Source organism: Ammospiza nelsoni, chromosome 1 (assembly GCF_027579445.1).
Source record: "Ammospiza nelsoni isolate bAmmNel1 chromosome 1, bAmmNel1.pri, whole genome shotgun sequence".
Taxonomy (NCBI): domain Eukaryota; kingdom Metazoa; phylum Chordata; class Aves; order Passeriformes; family Passerellidae; genus Ammospiza; species Ammospiza nelsoni.
The window spans coordinates 40675921-40702901 of record NC_080633.1 but is presented as its reverse complement, the minus strand read 5'-3'; the positions used below and the strand labels follow the sequence as shown (position 1 = coordinate 40702901).

At 38.4% G+C, this 26981-nt stretch overlaps 1 protein-coding gene across 1 annotated transcript in view; it reads right to left on the bottom strand.

Moving 5' to 3' along the window:
• CMC1 (C-X9-C motif containing 1) overlaps positions 1-26550 on the bottom strand; it is a 41971-nt gene extending 15421 nt beyond the window's left edge. The window contains exons 1-2 of the mRNA XM_059486424.1: positions 26442-26550; positions 13912-14004 (exon numbers count right to left, since the gene is read on the bottom strand). Of these exons, the coding sequence (XP_059342407.1) occupies positions 13912-14004; positions 26442-26466 (118 nt within the window). The 5' untranslated portion in view covers positions 26467-26550. The remainder of the gene's footprint in view (positions 1-13911; positions 14005-26441) is intronic.
• Positions 26551-26981: the final 431 nt, after the last annotated feature.

Genomic DNA, 26981 nt, shown 5'->3' with positions numbered 1-26981 from the left:
TACAAAAATGCCCAAGTAAAATGTTATTGTACAATCAGTTCAGGTCTGGACACACAAAAGATTGTAAGTACCAGATCTCTTTATAACACAGCAGAACCCTGTCATCAGTGTATCAACTTTACAATCAAATTTAAGACGGTGATTATATTACATTAGAAACAAGGAGATTCTACCAGCTTCACACAAAAGAATTACAGTCACTGTTACAATTTACTGCTTATGTGAAATGGATCTGGCTGAACTTGATACCACAACCCAAACATTGTTACCTTTAAGTACTTTTAACACATTTCCCAGAGGCAATTATTTCTCCTCTTTATTAGAGTGGCTGAATTACTTTCAGGGAAGTCAAGTCATTGCAACTCAAACATTAGGGCCACAGAGATCTGTAACATCAGGTCTGGAACAAACAGCACTGCACTGAAACCACTGAAGAAAAGAAAATCATGAGATCAGAACTGTTCATCTGGTGGGAGAAGGTAGCCAAAGCAAAAGTCCACAATTCTGTTAAATATCTTCCTTCTACAGAAGTGCAAATACTCTTTTTTGGGGTTGTAATTTACTAAGTATTCTCTGCCCAACAATGAATGTTGCTAAATGGTTTGTGCACAGTCAGTAAGTAGTATTTGCATGAATTTGACAGCAGAGTGAAGAGGACAGATTCCCCCAACAGTATTTTGGTTTAAAACTGCTGAAGTTTTATAGTTACTCAACAGATGGAGCATATCAAAATGAACATACACCAGTCTTGCTGAAGCAAAAGCATCTTTTCCATACCATTCTCACTCTCCACAAAGAACTCAAAACTTCCTCAAGCTGTCTGGAATGTATAAAATAAAATATAAAAAATTATCACACATACATACATTAATATGCTTTTTAATTTCCTTAAATTTGGAATAGTTTTCAAAAGTATGGGGACACCTCTATTACGAAGAAAAGGCTGAAGAACCATTAACACTGCTACTCAACTGTCATGAAGCATTGTTACACATAACTAATATAAAATATTTTAAACATAGGGCTTTTGATGTAAGTCATTGAAGATGCCAGAGAAGCTGTGAGCTCTTCTAGCACCCCAGTAGAGATTAGTTAATTACTAATTAAATCTTAAGTTATATAACCCCAAACACTATACCATTCTTTTGTATTTCTCTTTTCCATATTCTATGGAAAGCAAAGGTAAATTTCTGTTCATTAACTACATACATGCTAAAGCCTACATTTAATGTAAAAAAACCCTAAACCACTCAAAAAAGAAGGAAAACCACACATGCAAAGAAGCACAAGGAGGAAATCAGGACAGATCAGAAATGACAAAGATTATTTACACCGGAGAAAAAGAAAGAGTTATTTTCACCATTGGCCTCATGAATCATTTTGACTGGGCTGTCAGAGTCACTGCAGAAAATTATCACCCCAAAGGCAGGAAAAAAAGTAATGAGCAACAAAGTTTGAAGTTGCAGACTGTGGTCACTCTTGTTCACTGGATATAATTTTCTTCAAGCTGAAAGCACAAATTCTCCCTCTGAACTTAAATGTAATTTTTAACATCACAGCATTAAAGACTTTTGGTGTCTTTGTTTAAAGTACTTAATGCTCCTGAAAACAAGTCTGGAATCTCAGGGTTCAACACCTTCCCTAAGCCATTTCGGGGACTCTGACAGAAATAGTTGTCCAGGATGGTTACTGAGTAAGTATTTTCTTCTTCTTTTTTCCTTTTGGCTCGTTAACATAAATCAGATCATCCTCTTTCTTCCATTTGAAATCCTCCTTTTATTCAGATCACTGCCAGCAATCTGTCCAATATATGAGAACCCAAATTGCTTGATACGCAAAGAAAAAATAGTTTGGACATTAAATAAAAAAAAAAAAAAACTTAGAAAGCAAAAAGCATTTTTCAATGGTAAAATAGAACTAAGCACTGAAACAGGCCATAGCAGCTTAAACATTAACCAGATTACAGGACAAACACAGGCACACTAGGTATGGCCCCAAGAGAAGAAGATGGCCCAAAATGCCTTCCCAAAGTCCTTTGCAGACCTGCAACCTTTTCATGCTTGATAAATGTGCCCTCCAAGGGCATCAGGTTTGGTAAGCATTTTACAGAAATGAAGTTCATGCTTTTGAAGGACAGTTAGACCAGTCTAGATGGCATCAAGAAGTCCTACTTTCAACTCTCTCTGTCTTTCCACATTATACATTTTCTGTACATTTCCCACATATTAAACCATAGCATTCAGAAAAGGTCTTTTTGCAAAAATTAGCTGTGTCTCCCTAAAACAACTTTTTAAAAGTCTGACAGTCTACAGCCATAGGTGAGATCACATCTCAAACCACAACTCTGCAGTGCTTTATTTTCACCAACTTCACAGGCATCCGATTGCAGCAAAGAGCAAGGGACATTTCTGTCACCAGGAAACAAAGCAAGATCTGCCTCAATCCTGGCATGCAAATGTAACAATATATTTTTGATTTTGTGCTTCAAAAAGGACTCTTTAAACATCCCTGAAATGTTGTCATCTGAAAGCTTGAAGGGCATCATTTAGTGTATATTGAAGAGGAAGGAAAAGAAGAATAACTGGACTCTCCTTGGGAGATTCCAGATCACAGCCACAGGGAAAGAAAACTAAAAAGTGAACAACATTACGGGTGATAAAAGCAATACAAGGAAATCCAGAACACGAATATCAGAAGCCCCCCAAAAAAGGCAGTAGTGACTTAAAGAAATCTTTCTTTATACTCATTTTAGGAAAAAGGTAAGAAGGCAGATTTCTTAATACCATAATTGAAGTCCCAAATTCCCTACAACCATTTCAACTCCTTCCCAATACAATGAATAAATACTAAGAGAAGAATCTGTTCACTCCATCCAAGGGAAATTTTCATGCACAGGTGTTCTACATTTTCTTCAAAATTCCTCCTTTCTTACTCAGTATCCCATCAGCATGACTACCTTCCCTCCTTTCCATGATTCCTTTCAAATCCTTTACTAGTATTCCACTCAAATCTAGGATAGAGCAGTTAAACTGCTTTTCTTAAATTTAAAGCCTCATCCATACCTCCAAAGCGCTGTACACCTCTAGCAGTCTTTGATCATCCCTTTTCCTATCCTCTGAGCAGTTCTGCAGCTCTTAATTCCTCATCCAAAACACCTCCTGCCTTCTGTTACATGATTACACTTCCTGTAGAGGCATCCATCCTGATTTGGGGCAGCAAATGTTCCAGGTGCTCTTTTCTGCAGGACTGTTATGAATAAAATTCAGAGGGATGACAATACAGCACAATGTTTTATGACCTTTCAATACTGTAGCCTTTAAGTAAAACACTCTCCAGAGCACAAATCCCCCTACTCTTTTTTCTACGCAGCACCACAGAGACAACTGCTGGAAAGCATTTACAAAAGCAACAAAACTACATTTAGGGGTGGGAAAGAGGGGGATTATTTTTTGTTGTTGTTATTAAAAGGACCTGAAAAATAATGTACAAGAACATAGTTTTATTCAGCAACAGACAACATTGTCTCTAGCATTAAAAAAACCCACTTGTGCATTGTCAATGTTGTTACCACAGGACCCATTAGCTACTACATCAAAGAATAAGTACTAGAGGGACAACTCCCTCAGTTTGAGCTAAGCAATCTTTAGAACTACTGCTCTACATGTAAGAAGAAGCTTAAAATGTTTCCATCCTAAAACAGGATAAAAATTTGAGATTTCACTGTTTTCAGAAAACAATGAAGAACACTTAGACCAAAAAAGCATGAAGAACACTTGGAACATCACCTCTTGTTTAAAGTGTGTGTAGTTGCCAAACTATGTTTCAACTTTGTGTTCACTTATTGCCTGATAAGACCTGTGATTCCTGTCCTTTTTTTCTTTTACTGGTTCTGCAGAGTTGTAACATTCTACACAAAATATGTACAACAGGTATAGGTCTCCAACATACAGGAGATCAAAACTACAACTCTCATAATCCACTGTCTCATTAAATCAAAGTATATTAAGTAAAATCACTACTCCTATTCTGATTTCAATTTAGTATTAATTCCCATTGAGCTTCATTTCAATTTCTGAGGTTTGGATAAGCAATTTTCTTTGGCAAATACACTTATCAACTCCACGTGTTTTCTAAAGAATGGACAGAAGTTTTCCCCTATCACCTTATGCCGAATACAAGGTCAATATATTGTTTTTAGGCTGCATGAATGCTCACTAGTTATTGTATTTCTGAATTCACAGAAGCAACATTTTGATCAAACTAAGTTTTATTTTCCACTGCTGAACCTAATGGTACCTATACAACACATTCTGACTTCTACAGCTGAAAAATAACCTATTTTCTGTGTGAAACTAACCCAAGGGTAATATTAATAATTCATATACAACATAAATATTTATACACAGGCAATGAGAATATAGCATGACCTCTTAGAAGTATTAAGATTTATTTACACTACTTGCTAACTGTGTAACTGTTGAATGCAGTACCTAAGAGGGGTTTATATAGCAAAATTTCAGAGCAACAACTTCATACACTGTTAAGGACAGGCAGCTAAAACAAGAGATACTGTGAGTCACAAGAACTGCCACTGCACTGTCCACCCACGCCACACTAACACCTCACTGTAACACTAACACTGCACCCAGAGGTTATTGCCACCATCAGAATGGAGGCAAAAAACCCCTCACAGAATCCCAGGCTTGTGCTCCCTTGCTGGTAGTAAGAATGACTGACACAGAAGAATTAAAATGTGTCAAGTGGAAAAGAAAACTCTGAGATCAGCAAACACTGTGTATAACACCTGGGAAAAGACATTAGTCAGGGGCTGGAACTCACCCTTTTGTTGGGAGAACTTGACCACGTCTCCTACACTCCTCCCCTCACATGGTTCCCTAAAGACTGATCTAAACACCATGAAATACCCCACGATCATTAGATACAGGTAAGGTTGCATTTCTCTGTTTTTACAGTTTGTACCAATCTTACCTCACCAGGACCCTAAGACACAAAACCAGCTATTCAATCTAACACTACAGAGTGTACTAGTGGAGAACTGGAAATAATTAGAGCACATAAAAGGCATATCCATCAATGTTAGCATCATTCCTGAAAAAACAAGTTTGGAGAAATTATGATAGAGAAGAGACTTTTAAACCTTTCTCATCAGTGGGCAAAGAATTTCCAAGTACAGATGTCAAATGAAGACAGCAACAATGTTTCAGCTTCAACGGGGAATTTGTCAGGGAGTAGTAATATGACCAAAGGGTGGAAACAACTGATGATTTGGATGCTTAATTTCAAGTTCAACTCTTACAACAATCCAAGAAATTATACAAGAGGACAAAAGCAGTTAGTTTTTGTCTTTCCTTATATACAATTAAGGAAAGAAAAAATCCATTCTGCAAATGTTAAAACAATCTGGAAGAATAGTTTTCCTCCTAAAACTGGATTACCAGCTGAACACCATAACACAATAATTGTATTTCACCATAAGAGCTGCAGAAGAAGCAAACCTCTGTTAAACTTTCAGCAGTTAGCTTGGTGAGTGCTCTTCTCATGGATATTACTACCATGTACTACAATAATCCAAAACCACACAGGCATCTTCTTTTTACATCAGCATTTATTAAGAACATGCAATTAATCCGGGCTATATTAATATATTTATGTTGGTCAGAGAAATCAATTTGAAATTCAGCATCTTAGCTGGAAACCAATAAAATTTGTAACTTGAGAAAAGCAAACTGAAAGACTGCACAAAACACAGATACTTTTGAGGTTCTCATCTATGAGCTCTGAACTACCAATATCACTTTAATATCTATACATAAAAATCTCTACCAGGTAAGACAATCAAAATCAGAACAGGGCTTGTAAGATATGGCAACCTGGCTGAAATTGATATTCATTAAAGTACTCTTTGCATGAATAGGAGCATTTGGACTCTGTGGTCTTTATCAGAGCCCCAGCTGGTAATGGTTGAAGGTTAATGCCTTACCCCATTCTGTTCAATTTTCTGTCCTAATTAGTCCTCTAAATCTATAGCTGTGAGCACCAAGTGTCTGTGCTCAAAAGAAACTAATTAATGCTAGCAAATTAGATCAAGTCCAAAGATCCAACAGCCAAACTCTTAAATGCTCCTTGTTAATAGGAAGTGTAGCTGTCAATAACTGCTGTTGGTGGCTATAATGAGGCCTCTTTCTTTCACTGAAAGTGATTTCATTTCTCTTTGTCCCTGTAAAAGCTGTTCCTTTCCCTAATAAATAAAAAAATAAAAAATAAAAAACCCCACACAACTAAGTTGCAGTGGTAACGCTAGCAGCAGTCTGACCCATTTCTTGTCATCAGCTGGGTTGAAATGACATGGACAGGGGGAAGAACAAAAATAATCAAACCAGGCAAGTTCCCTCCCCGAACATTTTCTTCAAAGTGCTCAAAACTACTTGGACCACTGAAATTTCTATCTTCAAGCAAGACAATATGCCTTCATATTTCTTTTCTATAAACTAGCTTAGGGTAGTTCATGCTGTTATCATTCACTCAAGGAAACAAACAAACACACACAAATCTAGAATCTCCTGTCTTTAAATTCTAATTTACATATAGCTGTTCTCTCTGCCCAGTTTGATGGAGCAAAGCTCAATGTACCATAATCCCTCAAGAGATTGTACTAATTCACATAGTTAAATGTGATGAGAGTAAATTTTCATTGGAAATATATAGCACTGAATAATTTTTCCAAAATAAAAGTGTTCCAAAATAAAAGCTATTGTGTGCAAATAAGAGCATCGTATAAAAATTCAGCATCTTACTCTCAAGGAATGCAAGCCAGAAAAAAGTTCATAGCAATTTACTATTAGTACTAAATATAACTGCAAACTACCAAAACATCTAAAATTATTTAAATAACTGACTACTGCACAACATGTAAAACATAATGTAATATTAATAGCTTCATATAAGGTCATGTGGTCACACAATACGACTATAATATACTTCAATATTCAGATAATAAATATAGCAACAGAGGACAACAGCTTTCCTCCATTCCGCACCTGCAGTTTTGTTGCTGAATTGAAACTATGTTCTCAAATTATACTAACTTTCCTCTCACAAAAAATGGAGTTGCAGAGAATAATGCAGCTTTTTTTTTTTCATCCTCCTAAGAGAAGGCTATTGTGGTCATAAAAAATCTGTGATTCTTCCACTGTAACTCTCAGGCTTTCCACCAAACTCTGAATAATATGGACATAAGCACATGTAGGCAATTTCTGATCACAGCAGCTCAATTTAAAAAAAGGTACCAGCAGCTGTCATGTTAACTCATTGATTTTTATCAGTCACTTGATCTTTTTGCTTTGGTCAATTAGAAGATCACTGTGTTCCCACATATTCCTAGGAGATGTGAACTTGAAAAAAAATTGTAAGGACTATATTTTCACAATGATGCAAAGTGGATGAGCAAAGCTCAGCTGTAAATGGTGATTTTAGTTTTAATTTGCTGTAAGACAAGAACAGTCATCAAAATTTTTAAGCAGAGCTGTCATGTAATTTCCCTCTACTATTAGTGTTAGCATTTTCTGATAGGTACCAACAGGTTAATCCTCCCTCAGCATTCAACAAGGGTTGGCAACAATTAACAGAACTCAGTCTGCAATACCAGGGAAAGTAAGAAACATCAAGCAAAATTTGCTAAGGATTTAACACATTTCATTATCTGCATTTCTGATAGGAAAGTATATATAAAAAGAATGGGATTTTAAAGAAGGAGTATCTAAAGGTGTGCTTGGGCATTTAAATGTACAGCACCACATGTAGTTCAATCAGAAATTTCTTTGGATTTCTGGACCTTGCTATGTCAGGTGTAAGGGTCATGGTCTAGAGCAGGTGGCCCCTAGGGTGACAGAGATAATGTCAGTGACAGGACTGTTGAGTAACTGCACATTATCAAAACTCCTGATGACACTGGTCATGCCCAACTGTAGAGAAGCCTGCAGTAGTGTTGCATCCCATCATCTTCACTAAGTATCAACACGAGCCCTGAGGAGGAGAGGGCTAATGGGAAATCTGGAGAATGGGAGGAGGATGGTTGCTCGGAAATGTCCTTTTCCAGCCACACTTTCCAAACCATTTTTAAAGCCCTGCCAAGTATTATGAGATTTTTTCAGCAATGTAACTCCAGTTGCTTTAATTACACAGCTCCTCCAGACAACAGAACCAACACAACAGTGTTCTTCAGTGAAGGTCCTCAACTCAGTACAAGGAGAAATATCTTCCTTGTGTCTCCCTCGTAAAAATTTTTAAATAGATCAATTTTTTTTTAAAGGACAGAACAACCTGTCATCTTGATCAAATGGATGTCTCCCAGAATATGCTTAAAATAAGAAATGGCTACCTCTACTTCACCATCTTTCTAATGGCAGAACCAGGCTGAACTATCTGTCCCTGCAGTGACCCTGAAAATACTGTAGATCTATTTCCTATTGAATCCTTCAATCATACAAAGGAGTCTCAGTTACAGAAGATGTTTGCAGGTCCTCTTCATGACCCTAAGAGCCCAAATACAGATGATGTGACAGTAACAGACAACAAAATTCAGAGGAAAGACGTTCAGAACTTAAACCCCTTGTCACTGGAGCAAGTTGCTCTTTTCCCAGGAAAAAAAAAGTTGCGATGTTTTGAAAGGTGGGCAGAAACGCTTTACAATACAACCAATACATGAAACATCTACAATAAATATAATACAGAAGTAATTTCATTAATGACTCTGTGACCCAGTAATTTCTTTTTGGGATCTCAATTCAACACTTCTTCAGAGTCTAAACTTTCAACATCTCAAAGTCAGTCAGTCGTTTCTATTTTCCAAGCCAAGTAACCCAAAATTAAATCAAATTAAGCTGACAGCTCAAGTTTCTGTATTTCTGTTACTAAAAAAAAAAAAAACTATCAAATTCAGTTTCAGAATCTGTAACTTTGAACAGCAGAGTAAGTGCTCTCAAGAAATTAGACAAACTTCTCTTTAGAAATGATTAAGAAACAACTACAGCTCTTGCAAATTTTTCCATGACTGTCCCAAGTTTTAGAGCATGGAGCTGTCCCTAATTTTAGGGCACGGACTCATGGAAAGCAAAGCAGAGCTTGGTGAAACTACAGAACTTCTGATGTGCTAAAGGTCACCATTCTGATGAAAAACGCCAACTCCATGTTCCTGAAATTTGCTATGAATTTGCTTTGAAGAAGCTTACTCATATTTAGATTTTATAACTAGAAATTAAAGCAAAACAGGAAAACAGCTTGCTTAAGAAATTATTTCATAAAAGCAGTAAATGAGGCAAAGGCTAACAAATGATCCTTTTAGTTACTTAGGTTTGAAATGCAAGGACATGCTGATACAGAAATATATAATTTAATATTGTTTCAGGCAGACTCATGCTATAGTTTGTAAAAATACAGTGAAACATTCCTTTATGACAATGTTTTTGGGGTTTTTTGTTTGGTCGTTTTTTGACACTTTTGCCCACAATTTCACATACACACATACAATGCATGGATATGAACACAATAAAGCATATTTACATAACGGTCACAGAAAACTGACTAGTATTTCCCAGAAAGCATGTTAACAGAAGTACTACCCAAGTTGACAAAACTACTAATATATCCATTTTCACTGAAAAAAGTGCTTGAAAATCCTAAATCACACAAAAATCTTTCTGAAACTGAGAGCTACAAAATTCTTAAGAAACATACAGAACACACAAGAACTTATACTCGAACAATCTGAAAAAAAAAGTTGTAAGCAAATTTCAATAATCTAAGTAAAATGGTATATGACCAGAGTGGACATACTTTCCATGATTATTTTTTCCCTAAGCCATTTTAGTAGGTGAACAACCACACACAGCAATGAGCCAGCCTTTTAACTGTGTGCTAGGATCACTTCTTAAGTTAACAAGAGCCTTTTATTTTTTATTTATTTTTGTAACCCTTGGGGTTTCTTTTCCCTGGACAGCTCTGGAACACGTGCTGGCCAGGCTGTCATTACTTGCATTATTAGCTCTGATAAGCACACAGCTCTAGGTGGTATAGCTGCAGGCTAAGGTACCGGGCTGGCTACAGATGGACCCTGTGTTCATGCAGAGCACTATTGAATGTACAGGGCTCCCCATAGGGACACATGTGAACCCAGACTGATCAAGCCAATTGTAAGGGCCCACACTTGTGGAATAGCCTCATTTCCTACAGTACTGATGCATTTATCACAATTTCCTAAAGACAAAAAGAAACAGAGGTCTACTAATAGGAGTTTCTGAAACATGAACTTAACATAAAGCAGAAAAATCCTACATTGAGAGCAAGTTAAATGAATAACTCTGCCCTCAGTGTAAACAACTCCATTTCATGCATGTGTGTACACTCCACAGCACACAAACCGAGTCACAAGAGCTTTGATAACTTAATTACACAGCTTATGTTCATAGCTTATAATTGTTTACAGCATAAAAAGCATAGCCTCTTTACTCTGATTAACACCTATCCCTGTGTACTAACAAGACAAATTTATTCCAGGAATAATCTCACAATGGATTTATGAGATGGTAAATCTACTGATCACAAAACTGTTTAAGCTTCATCTCCCATGGTTTGGTCTCTCCCCTCCACCCAGATGAAAAGGTGTACAACAAAATAACTGAAGCTCTGCTACCACCTTTTTATTTTAATAGAGGTATTAATGTGGGGTTTTGCTCACCTATTTGACAAAAAATTGTTTCAGAAATACTCCGTTTCTACTTCTAACTTTCACACAATTTGATCAAAGTTGGTGACAGGTGACAGAAGATTTATGGGGAGATGGATGCATCCACAAACCTTATTTTCCTAAAGATACAAAACTAAACTCTACACAGGAGAAAGAAGGAAGAAATTACAAATTTGCTTAACATAACAGAAAAACCATAACATTTGGCTTTAAAATTTATGTAGGAAAAAAGATGGAGAAGCTGCGAGGTAATGGTTCACAGCTCAAGAACCTCCAATATTGGCTGCTGCCACAGAAAATGAAGATGCTGAAACCAAACTCCTCATGGTGCACAAAGTTCAGAGGAGAAAAATACATTCACACTGTGCCTTTGGTTAACCTCAAACAATATTATACAAATAGCAAGCTCTCAAAATACTTTTAACCAACATCTTTCAAACGACCACACCACTGTAATTGCTTTTCATCTTCTTTTTTTTTCCCCAACAGGTATAGAATTCAAAGTAAAAATGATTCAACTATTGTTCAAATTTTAGAAAAAGGTCTGTTAAGTCCTTCTGGCAGCGCAGAAGGCACCTATTACATGATGCCACTTTTCTTTGACAGATATTATGGTAACACTACTTTTTAGAAATTTTTAGAGAACCTCTAAAAGCAGATGCTTAAAAATACACTGGTCCACTTTCCTAGACTTGACTCTAGTCATAGAGTGCCCTAGTGATAAAACTCCAGAAACTTCCTTTGAAGTTTCTTAAATAATAGCAAAACACAAAAAGCCACATGCCACTAGGGAAATAACTGTTCTTCCTGTCATGGTAAAACTTGCTGAAATAATTCAGGGAAAATAATATAGCAACAAACTAAAATGCACTCCTTTGTCACTAAATACTGTTGGAAGATGCACAGAAGACACTGCTAAAGATTTGAAGAAACAAGTGTTAAAACAAGTTACATAGTGTGGGAGGTTTGCTATACAGTTGAGTTTGAAAGTAGAGAAGTTTTAATACCTTGTGGTATTTGCATTTCAACAATAAAATGCACAAAAATATACATTTTTTTTGTGAGCCACTGAAGGAAAGATGCACTAGAGAAGATCTATTCTCAACAGGAAGTGGCATCTTGAATAAAAAACAATGTATTATGGAAAAGCTGTGCAAAAATAGCTACTGATGGAGTGGCTGCTTTGACTGGAATAAGAAAGGAATTGCAGACTAAGGCTACAGAGAGCACTGCATGTGAAACTCCTTCACTGCCTCACTCAGAGGTAAGCTATTGCAGCAAAGTAGTTGGAGCCAGGAGTGCACAATGTGCTGCAGGACGGCATCAGTGTTATAACCTGACAAAAACGAGCCTTTTAAATGTTGGCATCTTTACCAGATTTTGTAATGAGATGGGGAGGGGCCACAAAAATCCCTGGCAGCACAGAGAGGTTTGCTCTCCGGATAATTTATGGCAAAGTGCTTCAAGAGTTGTCTTTTGTAAAAAAAATGTGTCAGGTTTGACAAGTGCTCCAAATCCACTGACCTTTTTGGTGATGACAAGTGGCTGTGAGCAGTTTGCTACCTAGTAGGAATTTCCAAAAACTAAACACTCAATGTGTCCCTTTAAGGTGAAGGTGTCATTTTAATATTGACTAGGAAAGTAACTCCTTTGCAAAAGAAACTTGCATTTTGAAAACAGGTATTTGGATATGTTCACCTAATTATGTAATTTTTGGCTTGGTTTTGTAGGTGAACAAAAAACATGTGTCACCTACTGAAACCTCCTATATCTGTGCACTTTAAAAGGATATCAACCTTTCTACCTGTTAAAAACCTTTCTAACCTGTTAAAAATCTTCCCAAGGAGAGTTTTAGGGGGTTGAAAACACTGACACGCGTTAGTTTGGAAGAAAAACTGATTGACATCAGGGGAGAAGATAATTTATTAGCCTAATTTCAAGCAAACCATTTGCAAAACTTGTGGATAGGACTGAAAAATGAGTATAGGTAAGTAAAATTACCTCTGTAATTTTACACCTCTGTAAGGTATCTTTTCTAGGCACCTATCAAGATCAAGTATTGAAATACACCGAATTTAGAACCAGGTATTCAAATTCCTATATCACAGTGTTAAAGATTTTAAAAACTATGATGCATGTTCAGTCATATAGATCTCAATAAAAAGTACTGTTATTAGCAGTAATCTTTTTAGATTGATAAATATTTAAAATATTTTAAAGTACTGTTTATTTCACCTTTATCTCATCCTTTTCAAACTTCTATTTTTATGTTTTATAATATATATAACATACAGTACAGTGATACATTTACGTAATTTATAAATGAATATACCCATATTGGGATTGTGCAGTCAGAAAATTTTTACTGCTGGAGTGCATGAACAAAAGAAGTTTAAAGAGCTCAGATCTGGATGATCGAATGCAAATGCTCTCCACTGAAAGCTGACACTTGTACAGAATAATTCAGTGGCTTTTCATCCATCTTTACATCCCTCTTATAGCAGCATTCTTGGTTTACCTGTGTGTAAGCAGCCCTCAGCAGAGGGGGTGACACCACTTTAAAGAGTTATTGAAGAGTTATTAATTTAAAGAGTCCAGTGCTCTTCACAAGAAAATGAAAGCAGAAGTGCACTGCATCACTCTATTTCAACATCTGTCTAGTAACGTGTGTGTTTATGTGCATGGCTCATTTCAATGCTGGGGCAAGGAAAGGATGCAGTAAGTTGGGAATATTTAAACAAATTTGTTATAATGAGAGAAGCCTTAACTGAAGGTTTGCATGAGGCAGGTTAATTTATTTAATATTAAATATTCATACAGAAACACAGTAACTCTTGTGCTCTCACCAGACTGAGACACAATAACTCTTCACATCTCACCAGACTGAGATGTGAAAAAATTTTGTATGAATCATACTAAATTCGACAGCCCCTGAGAGTAAAAAATTTTGGAAAATAGTCCAAAATTTTTTACTAAGCAGCCAAAGCCAACACAGCAGATTTATATGCTTCAATACTGGTTTCACAGCGAGCTGATAAAGATGGAGATCACACATATTAATTCTCTGACTACATGATTTCAAAAACAAGGATTATATTCAAGGCACAAAGTGAGTACATCTGATCTCCTAATGAATATTTGACTCTTACCTTGCACCTTATCTGAACACAGCTCCTTGGCTCGATCCCTCATTATTTGTGGAATCAAAACATCTTTTTCTACATGTCTCAGCTTAGAATTTTCTGCAAGAGTGAAAAAAAAAGATAATTTTGAAAAAAAATTGTTATCCATACATCAGAAAGAGTCAATCTAAAGAAATAATACAACATTGTTTATGTAACATACAGGAGTATACTAAAACTGTCACAAACAGCAGCAGAAAGTACCATGAAAAGACTACATAGACCAAAAGGATGGAAAGTCTAAAATTTGCTCAGATACAAATATGAGCATTATCCTGAATATTTCTACTCTGCTTAATATGCACTGTGAACCAAAAATAAAGGAGCAAATTCTGGCAGCACATTTGTATTTCTGCCTTATAGAATAAAAAAATCTGTATACAGACAGCACAGCAATTAAATACTTTTATTTCCTTTTATTATACTAATATTTTTTTATGCCCACGATCTGTATGCACTCTTTCATTCACTAACACAAAGCTGAGAAAAACAGCACACACTAGAGCACAAGCTAGAATTTGTATGGCTATGTGGAAGACTCTGGTTCTTTAGAAGAAAATGAAGTCTCTTCAGTGGAGAATCTAGGAGATTTTTCATTCAGAAATCCAACTCAAAAAGAGAAGTGCTGCTGCCTGATTTCTATACCCAGAAGTAAAGTTGTAGTTCGCTTTCAGCTGTCTCCAGCATTCTCTTGAGTACAGCTAGTGATTTAGAATAAACAACACAGACCATTAAAAAAATACTGCTTTTCCAAATCCACTTTCTTCAAAACAAAGGGATGAGAATTCATCAAGAACAGTTTTTTGTTTCTCAGTTTCTGAATTTAAAACCCTTTAGAGGACACTGTATAGTCCAATGCACTTATACCAAATACATGGTTTTCATCTTGAAACACACTTTTTATTCATCTTTTGAAGCTGATAACACATTTCAAAATAGCATCGCTTGGGATGCTCACACTATGGAAATTCTACTGTCAGAGTTATTTTTGGTGACAATCATTTCAATTTAAAATTACTCATTAAAAAGGAGATGAAATGAAGAAAAAGTGAAAGTGCAATGTATTGAAACTAAGGAAAGAAGCAGGTTTTAAGTTACCATCAACTTTCAAACACTATTTTTCAGAGCATTTTTTGTTACCTCCCTACAAAAAACAACTGAAACCAACATCTGTCATTCTTAGGTCATCATATTTTAAAGTTTACTAATGCTAAGACATTACACTATGAGACTACACAGTACTGTATGTGATATTACTAGTGGAATCTAGCAACAACAGAGGATTACAATGAGCAATATACACTAAAGACATTTCTCCTCAAAAATATCCTTCTTAGCATTTCTACATCAGGAAAAAAACCCTTTATTCTGTACATACAACAGAAACACTAAAAGCAAATAGCTCGGAATTAGATTTGCTTCCATGCACTGATTTTCATATTAAAATACTACAAATATCAGATTTCTACAAATATATTATTTTACAGATAAAATGCTACAAATATCCTTCATTTTAACTTTCTGCAGAGCATCAGTGTACCAAACACTTGGTACAGTACATAGGCTAGAGACAAGACAAAGCTGTCAGAAAACTTCCAAGCATGTTTTGCAAACAGGACAAATCAGTTCAGTGGAATGACATGGCAGGAACTGGCACCACCACACTACGTGCCCCCACTCACTCCAGTCAAAGCAAGCTGGCACTGCAGCCTTCCTGCCCTCTCCCCATCCCTATGATCTCTTTTCCCTCTGCCCACACAGTCAGGCTCAGCAGCCCTTTGGTGAATGAAAGGGGAAGTTAATTTCCTTTAAATTAATTTCCTGTTAGGTTATTTTTCAACTAGGTGAATTCCCTGATCCTGTTCACTGTATAACTCCAAAGCCATCCATAAGAGGGAATTCAGAGAGGTGAGAACAAGAAGAAAGACTGAAGTATCATGAGTACTTCTGGCTCAGATTACAGCCTTAATTTCTGCTTCCCACACTTTTTCTAAACTCAACTTGGCTATACAAGTGCTTGGAGTACACAAATAAAAATGCAGATAGAGTGAATTAAGTGGGTTGCCTGCTGTCACCAAAAGGGAAGTTTTACCAGTGCCACATTGCCCTCACTCACCCCCATTAAATCACCATTTTTAAGCACCTAACCTCGCAGTGAGTAAGTCAAAAAAGCTAACTCAAATACATGTAAAAAGGTGCTTCTCAGCTGATTCACACTTTGGAGTAATTAAATCCACTTATCTGCTTCCCATAATTAGCATCATAGAATAACCTGAGGTGGAAGGGACCCACAAGAATCACCAAGCCCAACCCTTGGCTCTGCACAGGTTTAACTTTTATACCACAGCATACATGGAAATGTAGCAGAGAGGAGAGAAGTCTTCAGGGCCTGGGAAGAGCTGCTGGGTTTCCCCTGCTGGCAAAGCTGGATAGCAGCATTCACAATTTTCACAAATGCCAAAGCACAGGCCTCCAGTGCAAGGATCAGCTATCCCTCTACTGGCAGAGAGGAGAAGTGGGTAGGAATGCAACTAAAGGAAACAGGACACAGGGCCATCTGGGGAAAAACAAGCAAGCAAGCAAGCAAGCAAAGAAAAAGAAAACCAAAAAGAGAAGACTTCCCTGATAGCCCAGAACAGTCCAAAAAGATTGTTGGGTTTTCTCTTAGGTTAAACACCCAACCTTCTGTTTGATTATTCAAAAGAAAGAGGCGTAAGACTGATAGCAAGGAGTAGCTCTACTGGTTTTCACACCAGCACAACCAGAACCATGACAGAACTGTGCTCCAGGCAAATTCCTTCTTTTTAGTCCCATGTTGTCAAGTCTACAAATGCTGAAAATGCAGGAAGGAGAGGGCACATCAGGACACTGGGCAGCATCCAGTAGGCAGAATGAGAAGAGAGCTACAGCAGTAATTCAAAAGTAATTATACAACAGTATAAAGGAAACTACAGTAAACATTATTTATAAACTCATCTACAGCTTTTAGAACAATCTCTGTTGTGAAGTATCAGTTTCAATGGGTTTTTTTAATTTTAAAAAATGTTTGTATTTACAGGATTTTGCTTTTGTATTTTTAATTAGAAAATATTTAGTACTTAACAGTGCACGGTAAAAATGATGGCGTTAAACCTAGCCTAAGTGACTGTATGAAAAGTCCAAAGAACTTTAATTATCTTATACTGTCTAAGTTTCAGGCTCTGGGTACAACTACCTCTCCAAATAACCCAAATGCAGATGTTCAGTTTAAGCAGTACTATATTTACTTGTGAGTTTCTACTTGGACATCTTAAATATTCTCCCTCGATTCTCAACTATCCATTGCTTTACAATTACAGTGATTTTCCTTCAACAATCTTAAAACACTTTACTGAAGTCAGTATCCCTAGGATTTACACAAAATATTTAAGAAAATAAGGTGGAAATATTAAAAATAGCAGATACCAGATAAAGCAAATGTGTTCACAAGCAAAGTACCTGCACTTCTGATACTGATGTACAAGCATTTCAAGATCACCATCAATTCAAGCTATTCATCTCTGCAGTAACATATATGCCAACAACTTTCACAGGAAAAAAAAAACCAAAAAACTCAGAAGCAAGACTTCATAAAAAAATAGGCCACAACCATGATGTAAAAACATCAACCCCTTTTGCCTTTTTTCAACTATATTACAGTTTCCAGAATAAGAGCTTTTTCCCCGTTTTTAAAGTTCACTATTCTGCACTAAGAAAGCTACTTCTTACTCTAATACCAGACACCTGTGAACTAGTCCCTACAGAAGAACCTGCATTTCAACAGTCTTACTCCTGTTTTATTTCATCATGAAAATATTATTTCCAGACAAGTAAGAAATATAATTTCCTACAGTTTGCCTTCTGCATTTGGAAGTTGATACTTTTGGTATCACTCACAGCCTCCACACACTTTTCCTGGTCTTCTGGGTAGGCTGTTTGAAGAGATCACGGCCTTTGGCCACAAAGTGAACCATCACCCCAGACAAATACTAGCAGCAGCTTTTTCTTCTCCATCTGCCAGCCCAACTTGGGCATTTTTGTTAGATCAATTGAATACTCTGATAGTTTACCCTTACCTTCTGATGAAATTTCCAAGTACCATCAAACATTACAAGGGACAGATGGATGAACACAGCTAATCAAGTAAAGGTTACAAAACACAGACTAAATATTACTAATGCTAAAAATAAGTATTTTGTAAAAATATACACAAAAGTTAGCCAGAATTAAAACCAAAGGCAGGCTTCCAGCTAAGTCACTAGCTCCTAGAAAATATAAGTCTACAGACAAGGAATCTGTGTGATAGAACTACTGAATGTTTCCTAAAGACTGATCAGCAGATTCCAGAATGCTCCTCTTGGGGACAAAGAACAGAAGAGAAGATAAAAAACAGTTAAAGAAGTTACAACTTTGCCTAAAAAAAAAAGACAAGGAGAGAAAGCTACAGAAAAGGGAATACCTTTGTGATAGAGAAATTGTTTTCCATAAAACCTCAGCCCAGTGTAAAGAATTAAAGAGAGAGATTACTTAACTAGGGGATATCCTTATTCACTAAATCACTAAGAAACATTTATGAAATCTGTGGGGTTTGGCAAATCTCAGTGTTCATGGTTCTCATTGAATACAATATGTAGGGGTTGAGATTACAGTTGCAATAACAGCCTTCTGTGGTTGATCAAAAACGTTCCGCTGCAAAAGCTCTTTATTGCCATGGAAGGCCAAGGACCACAGCTGGTCATTTTAATAGTTTTTGCTATTTTTCTAAAAATGACCAAACCCCAAGAAACTAATATACATAAAGAGGAATAAGAACATCCCAACCACTAGAACACCCCAAATTCACTCTGTATGGAAGCTGGCAAAACAGATGACAAATACTCTGCTGACTTTCTAGTCTCTGACCAAAGGAGCCAGGATGGCCTTGAGAACACCTCAAGCACGGTGTAGAGCTGTGCTGCAGGCAGCAGACCTTTAAAGGGGAGAGGAGAATGAAATACAAAGCTGCTTTACAGTCCTAACAACAAAAGGGACTCTAGCAGCTTCTATATTAATTAGAACACTATTACAAGAAGAGGATACCAAGACAAAAGCTTTCTTAGAAGAGTGTCCTGTGAGAAGTCAGGTAATCTCCCCACTCCATTCAACACAGCTAGTAACTGATTTGCTCACCCTTTACTCATCCTGCTGGTAGTTAACAGCTCTGCTCTCACCTCTTTCACGACTTCTTGTAGCAGGGACACAGATTACTCAGAAAAGTTGAAATCTGCTCTACCCAGCTACTTAAAGAACCTCACACTTTCTCCATCCAAAGGGAACTGAGTCAAGCAATTCCAGTAACAGTCGTTGAAATGTGCATTTCTAGTTATACAATCTATAATTTGGATTTTCTTGATTTTTTTTATTTAGCCACATTCAAAAAGTGTTCAAAACAGTACTTTAAATACTATTGCTTTTTCATTAAGAATCATAGTATGTATGAAGAACAGAGAAAGTTTTAGTAACTTTACATCATTTTAATTAGCAATTTTACTACCTCATGCTTTTCTTGGAATTCCAGTTCGATTAACTTTTAAGCATCAGTTATGTTCCTTACTAGAAAAAATGCTTTAGAAAGTTCAGTCAAGGTTCATGAATCCAAGTTAAAATACAACAAAATATAAATTTGAAAAGCAATCACTTTCATTATTTTGGGAGATTGAGAAATGTGGAGCCATAAATGGGATCTTCTTTTTTATTACATCTTAATAGTTTATCCTACCACTTGCCATCAAAGGTAAACAGTTGTAGTAGACAGATTTCTAAGATACTCTTCTTTTTTAAGCTAAAAAATAAAACTCAAACAAAGTATCAATAAGAACTTCAGTACTAGAAATAGCAATTACTAAAGTGAAAAGGGAAGAAAACCAAGGAGATGCAGAATTACCATTCTTTAACCCACACCACATTTAAAGAAAATCTCCACTACAAAGAAGCTGTTTTCCTGGAAGGGAAGGTCTTGTTTTAATCTGTGACAAGTCTACTAAAACTGGAATTTAACAGCCATTCTGTCATTTCTTCCACATGCAGATCTATAGTTTGCACACTACTTGAGATGGTTTGGAGAATGAATAACAAGTTTATAAAAAAGTTGCAAAGTTGCATTAATTTAGAGGATTCAGTTATTCTTAATGTCACTCGGTAAAAATTGTTTCTGTGAGGTAAGTACTCCATTTCATTACAAAGTTTTGCTTTAGAACACTTGCCTATGAGATAATTATAAAATACACTGGAAAAGTAAACTTTTCTAAATAACAGAAGGAGCAGCAGAGTGTCCACTGCCTGCTTATTGGCAAACACTCCTTTCATCAATCAGACTATTGGTTCTAGACATTACTTTTTTTTTTTTTACAAAAAAATAATCAGATCTATTTTAGTGTTTTGAGTAAGCAAATATGATTAGAGCTTAGTACTCCTCTAGGAAAAGAACACATTCAACTCAAAATTTTCATCTCCATTATTCTGCCTAGCTTATTCCCCTTGTATTAAATAAAAATTACCATTCTTAGATTAATTCATGTGAATCATTTATGCCTATGTGCATCATAAAAACTTCTCCAACAAGCCTGTATCATTGAATCAGACTGCATCAACTACTCAAAACCTCTGTTTGAAAACACCAAGTCACACATGGGAAAAAATTCATTTAGAGATAGACCCATTAAAGTCATGGGAGAAAAAAACAACTTATCTTTCTAAAATCTTAGGGTCTTTTCCTACAATTGTATTTGATGTATAAATTAATCCCTTAAGTATCCAATCCTGCAGCCTTTGGGAGGGCTTCTGTGCCTTTACTGACAAGGAATTCAAGGGGTCAAAGCTACAGAATAATTTCAGCATCCTGCTTTGTAAACCTGAGCCCTAAAAAAACCCTACAGAATCCTTTAAAGGTTAAGAATTTTATCAAAGACATCGAGTGTGAACTGATGGATGACGGACCAGGACCAAAGAAACACCTTTATACATATGTGAAATGCTACAGAGTTTGGTAATTTCATTTGCACATCAGTGTTTGCATACAAACTAGAGCCTTAAGCAGCAAGCTTCTACAGAGGTTTTAAAATACAGAAGGACAATATGAAATGACAGAAGTGTTATAATCCAAATGAAACTAGATCTGTGATACTCTGAAACCCTAATTTAAAAGCAAAAGAAACTTATCAATGCAGCTTTTCTACGCAGTATCCTTTTTTATTCTTCTTTAAATGGATATGAATAAATTTAATTGTATTTTAAAAGTTCCAGATTTTGCGATCTTTTTAATACTGACAACATTTTAAATTAAGATGGAGTACAGGGATGACAACACCAGGGAAAATTTCCAAAGCTTTAACTTCTCACCATTCTATCATCACCTCAAAGTCAATTTTCACCTTTTTCACTGGCTGAATTTGTTATCTTACATTTTGCTTTCGGGCTCATGTTCCTGCAATATGGCGGTACTGGATTACGAGAATACTGTTTGCTAAAAGTGAACAATGGCTGTATTACAGCAAGTCTGTAATGCCTAGAAAGAAAAGGAAAAGCATACTTTCTTGTTAATTACATGCAGATTGCAAACGCTCATACATCTAGTGAGTAATAACTAAAGCCAAGCCAACACAAGGAGATATTTTTATACTGCTGATCACACAGCAAATCCAGTTACAGGATCTGAAAATTAATACAGATTAGGATATTTACTACTGGAAATAATGCAGCTTCATTAACACATAGCCTGTACCATTGTTCAAGTATGACACACTTGGCAGTTAGGAAAACTTAAGCTGTGAGCTACCTATAAAGGGAACACCTCAGCCCACCTCAAATCCCATCTGAAAACAGGTAAGAATTCCAGCAAAATGCAGAAAACACAGATAAGGCTGTGGGCTGACCAAGGATTAAACTAGCAGAGCCAGCCCTAATTCCCCTATTGTAAATCTTCACTTGGTAACTGATGCAAAACCCTCAACATAACTTTCTGTCACTTAAACAAAACACCATGCAAGCAGGATTTCAGCAACCAAATACATTCCAGGGGTTTTTCTGAGAAGCTAAAATATACTAACAGTACAGACACAATTCAAATCCTGCATATAGGACAGGGTGGCACACTTTTTAAAAAGTCAAGCCCACACATTTGAGCACCTCTTGGGTCTGATATCAGTCCCAAGTGTAAAATCCCTATTTTTTCTATGCCCTTTCCAACTAACAGTGAATGGTGTCCAAGAATTAATTGCTTACTTCCACTTGGAGTAAGAAACAGAGAAAGGTCCTAAAAACCCACAAACTATCTGAATTGTATAAACCAAACAGATCACATGAAATAGAGCTAAGCAGTGACATAAGGAACTGTGCAAGAACTTGCACCAGAAACAAGAGACGAGTAAGAAGTAAATCCAACATAGAAAGAACAAAGTACTCAATAGGGACAAGGAAGGGATGCAGGAAAATCTAACAAACAACAAATCCCCCAGTTATCACAAGAGGAGACATTAAGCACCTAAGATTTGCCACCATGCTCAATACTATTAATCAGCTGCTCCAGCACTACGTAATTTTCAGAAGCGTGTGACAAGATGGAATGAAAAACAATGTAAATCACAAATAAAAGTTTCATTATAGAAACAAATCTGCGCAAACTCCTGGAGAGCTTGAATATTTAGCTCTTCAGCTACTCCTTTCAAGATAAAAATTTACACCTTTCATTCCAAATAAAGAACATCACACACAAATGAAGAGCAAGGCTTATGAATAACAGGACTGAATAACATTCTTCCTGCAATTTTTAAAAAAAATTCTTTAACTGGAAGTAAGGATTAAGAGGCAAACGAAAAACAATGCCTACCTTTGACTTCTGTACCTCTGTAGTAAATGAGCAATCAGTACACACAATATAAATGAATGAACATCTTGGAAACTAACATCAGGGATATGATTAAAACACACCAGTGTTCTCAAGTTTCAGAGCATGAGGTGACAAGGCTAAAAACGTGTCAGTTACATTAACACAAGGATTGCAGATGTTATTCTGGTAACTTATGTTATTAGTCACAAAACTTGTCTAAAAGAAGTTTAATTAAAGTTGAAAAAGAACAGCTGAAAAACAACTTTTACTTCTACATTTTTCCCTTTAAATTCAACATTGCTTTACCCCTCATTATTTTATCCTTTCTGTCTTTTGAAGCTATAATTTAATTCTTTTCAGTGCATTCTTCTAGCTCTAGTCTTACTGCCCTTGCCACTTTGAAACAAGTCACATCCTTTCTGCAAGCCAAATTGTCCACTGATAAAACCGTTTTATTTAGCAACCTACACTTCCACCTGACATGAAGAAATAGACATGTTAAGTAGCTTAGGAAAAATATCAAAACAGTCTTCAGACCCTCTGTTTTTAACTCCTATGTCAAGGATAGGTACCAAAATCTGTATTGTCTATCTCAGCTATCGTCCATGACTCCACTTTATGCATCTGTGAATGTTCAAGTAGGGATCCAAACATCACCACCTGAAAATGACAGCTATAACCAAGTGCACAGTAAAAACAAAATGAACTTTCTCATAACCCATGGCCTCTACCACTAAAAACTGCACCCTACATAGCTTTGGAAGTGCTGCATACAAAAATCAAATTCAGTGCTGGGCTACAGGACATTGATTTTGGAGAAGGACCAAACAAAATAGTGTAACATTTTCCTAAACTGGGACAAGCTGTTGACTCCCTCAAAGGCAGAGAGGCCCTCTAGGAAGACCTATACAAATTAAGGGCTGAACAATCAGCAACCATGTGAAGTTTAACACAGTTTAACACCTGGGATGGAGGAATTCCGGACGTACAGAGAGACTGGGGGAAAAGCATCTGGAGTGCAGCACTGCAGAAAAGGACCTGGGGGTCCTGGAGAGTGGAATGAGAGTCAGCAGTGCCCTGGCAGCCAGGAGGGCCAGCCCTGTCCTGGGGGCATCAGGGACAGCATCACCAGCCAGGCAAGGGAGGGGATTGTCCTGCACTGCGGCAGACTCACCTCGAGTCCTGTGTGTTTTGGGCTCCACAATACAAAAAGAATATAAAACTTTAGGAGAGCCTCAAAAGGAGAGCTATAAAGCTGGTGAGGGGCCTAGAGGAGAGGAAGAGCCTAGAAGCACTCAAGGAGCAGCTGAGGTCACTTGTTTGTTCAGCCTGGAGACTGAAGGGAGACCTCACTGCAGTCTCAAGCTTTCTCACAAGGGGAAAAGCAGAAGCTTTAAGCTGAGTTACAGGAGATTTTTTAAGCTGGATATTAGGAAAAGATTTTTCACCCAGATGGTGGCTGGGCATTTGAACAGGCTCTCCAAGGAAGTTCTCATGACACCAAGCAGGACAGAGTTCAAGAAGTGTTTGGACAACACACTCAAGCACATGGTCTGATTCTTTGGGAAGTCTTGGAGAAGTCAGGGCCAGGAATTGGACTTGAGGATCCTTGTGGGTCTATTCCAACTCAGGATAATCTGTGATTTTATGAACATAAAATCTCGTGAACATGTTTACAGCCAATTTATTTATTGGAAATAATTACCTAATGACACAACCACAGTTTCTTCCCAAACTATGGCTATCAAAAAACTCCTCCCATACAAATCACAACATAATTCACAGGTTCTACAACCTGAATTTCAAGAGAACTCCTTGATATTCACTCCCTACTGCCTTTCAAAGCCATGAGAATACTTGTGTCTTTTGTGATCATAAAATGAATTATCAGTCATGGTAACAATTTACAGAACTGTGATCCTCCCTCTTTTTCTCATATTTGAGCCAAGAAGGAGTTAACAACAATGACATTAAAACCTGCCACACCAGGGTATTTGGGTTAACACCTTGCTAACATGAACAGGGCAGCTCACACCTCTTGCAGCAATTGTTCCAGTTTCTCTACTTCCTCACTTAAGACATCTCCACGTTTAGTTCATTCTGAGGTTTTCAACAGAACTGTATAAGCCAGAAACTGATGGGGAGCGGGGGAGGGCAGCAAAAGATAGTGGATAACAAGGTAGCAGATTTAGAGAGGTGTTAGTAAGCAATGTCACTGCTCAGATGAATCTCAGTATTGGTGCCATACAGCAGGTACACCCTTAGGAGTCCTATCACAGCTAACATACAACCACAGTATAGTTTGGGAGGAACAGATAATGTCATTACATACATAAATATGGAAGCAGAATGCCAATGACTTCAGTGTTTGGTGCCATGCCTTTTGTTCTGCACTGAAATCACAACAGGTGGAATTGCTGGGATTGGCTCAGCTAGTTACAGCATGCTGCTAACAACACCAAGGTTGTGGGTTTGATCCCATTATGGACCATTTACTTAAGAGTCAAACGATCCTTGCAGGTCCCTTACAGCTCAGCCTATTCTGTGAATCTGTGAATTAACTAATGTAATAACTAGGCTTTTTCCACAGGACAACTGGGAAGTGAAATTACACTGTAGATGAACATCCACCACTTGAAATGCCATGCTAAGATTTATAATGTTTTCTTGATTGAGTAAGAGATCGATGCGTAGAGGATACCATCAATAAACCCAGAACTTGACTACTCTATGAATGCCTTGTTTGCAAGGCCTGGAGACCCAGGCCTTGGGTCTGGTCTCCAGGCCTTGTCCAGGTTTCCATCAGAAACTGAGAAGGTCTAGGTTTCCATGAGAAACTGCGAGCCTGGCCTCGGCCAGCATCCTTCAGCTTTTGGAGAAGCAGCCACAGGCGGCAGGGACCGAGGCGCACAGCCAGGACCACTGCAGGGCACCAGCACCTACGGGAGACTCAACACCTTGCATTAGCTGAAGAGAATGGCCTTTTAAGACACCAAGCCGAAGGCGCCTGACTCGGGAACTGCGGGCACAGCGAGTGAACACTGCATGGGTATAAAGGCCACGGGTTTACATTCACTCCTGAGGACACGTGTCTATAGCCATTCGGACAAGACGTCGGTAGCACGAAGCCGAGGACAGCATAATCTCGGTGCTTTGCCGAGATTACGTTGGTTACACAGCCAGAGAGGCCACAGCAGGCACCCGCAGGCACCTGGACACCCCGGAGCTGCCTTCGCCCCGCGTCCCGCCGCTGGAGGTCACGGCGGCGGCAGAGCGGCAAGGAGGGAAGCAGGGAGGTGGCGCCGGGAGCCCGCTGAGGGCACCAGGAACGTCCCAGCCCGCCGGGAACACCGCGGAGGCCGGGCCGGAGCCCCCCAGGGTGGCCCTTCGCAGCACCCACCGGCGGTGCGCCGCAGCCCACGCCACCGCCCTCTCCGCTGGGTGTGAAGGGCCAGCGGAAAGCGACGGGGGTTTCCCACAGGAAGCCTGGCGAGGCGAGAGGCGGTGGGGGAGAGGAGGGCGGGGGTGAAGTGGGTATGTCTGGGGGGCGCTCCGCCGCCTCGCCGTCCTCCCTTCTTCCCTCCCTCTTTCCCGCCCGCCCGTCAGCCGCCCCTACCTGCGGCGCCGGGGGCAGGCTCCATCTGCGGCCCCACGCAGCGGCGGCAGCTGCGCACAGCGTGCCCGCGCTTCCCCGGCCCTGCGGCGCAGGCGCGGTGCGCCCCGGCCGCCCCGGCCGCTCCTCCCCGCGCCGGGCGGGGACCGGGGGCGGGAGCGCTGAGGGCGGAGGTGCCGGGCGTGTGGGCACGGGGGCGGCCCTGCGGCACCGCGACTGGGCCGCCGCCGCGCCTGAGCCGCCACCGCGGTGATTTCCTGACCGTGGGTGGGCTCATACTCCGTGAGTCACCGAGGGATCAGAAAATCACAGAATGGTCCGGTTGAAACGGGGTCGCAGTGGGTCATCTTGTCCAACCTACCTGCGCAAACATTGCGTCCCCATCGTTCTGGAGCATCTGTGGTGAGGGACACTCCGCACCCGTTCCGGTGCGTGGTCACCCGCACAGTAAAAAAAAAATCTTCCTCATGTTTCAGATGGAGTTCCCTGGGCGTCAGATTCTGCTTGTTGTCTCTAGTCCTATTCTTTGGCACCAGTGAGCAG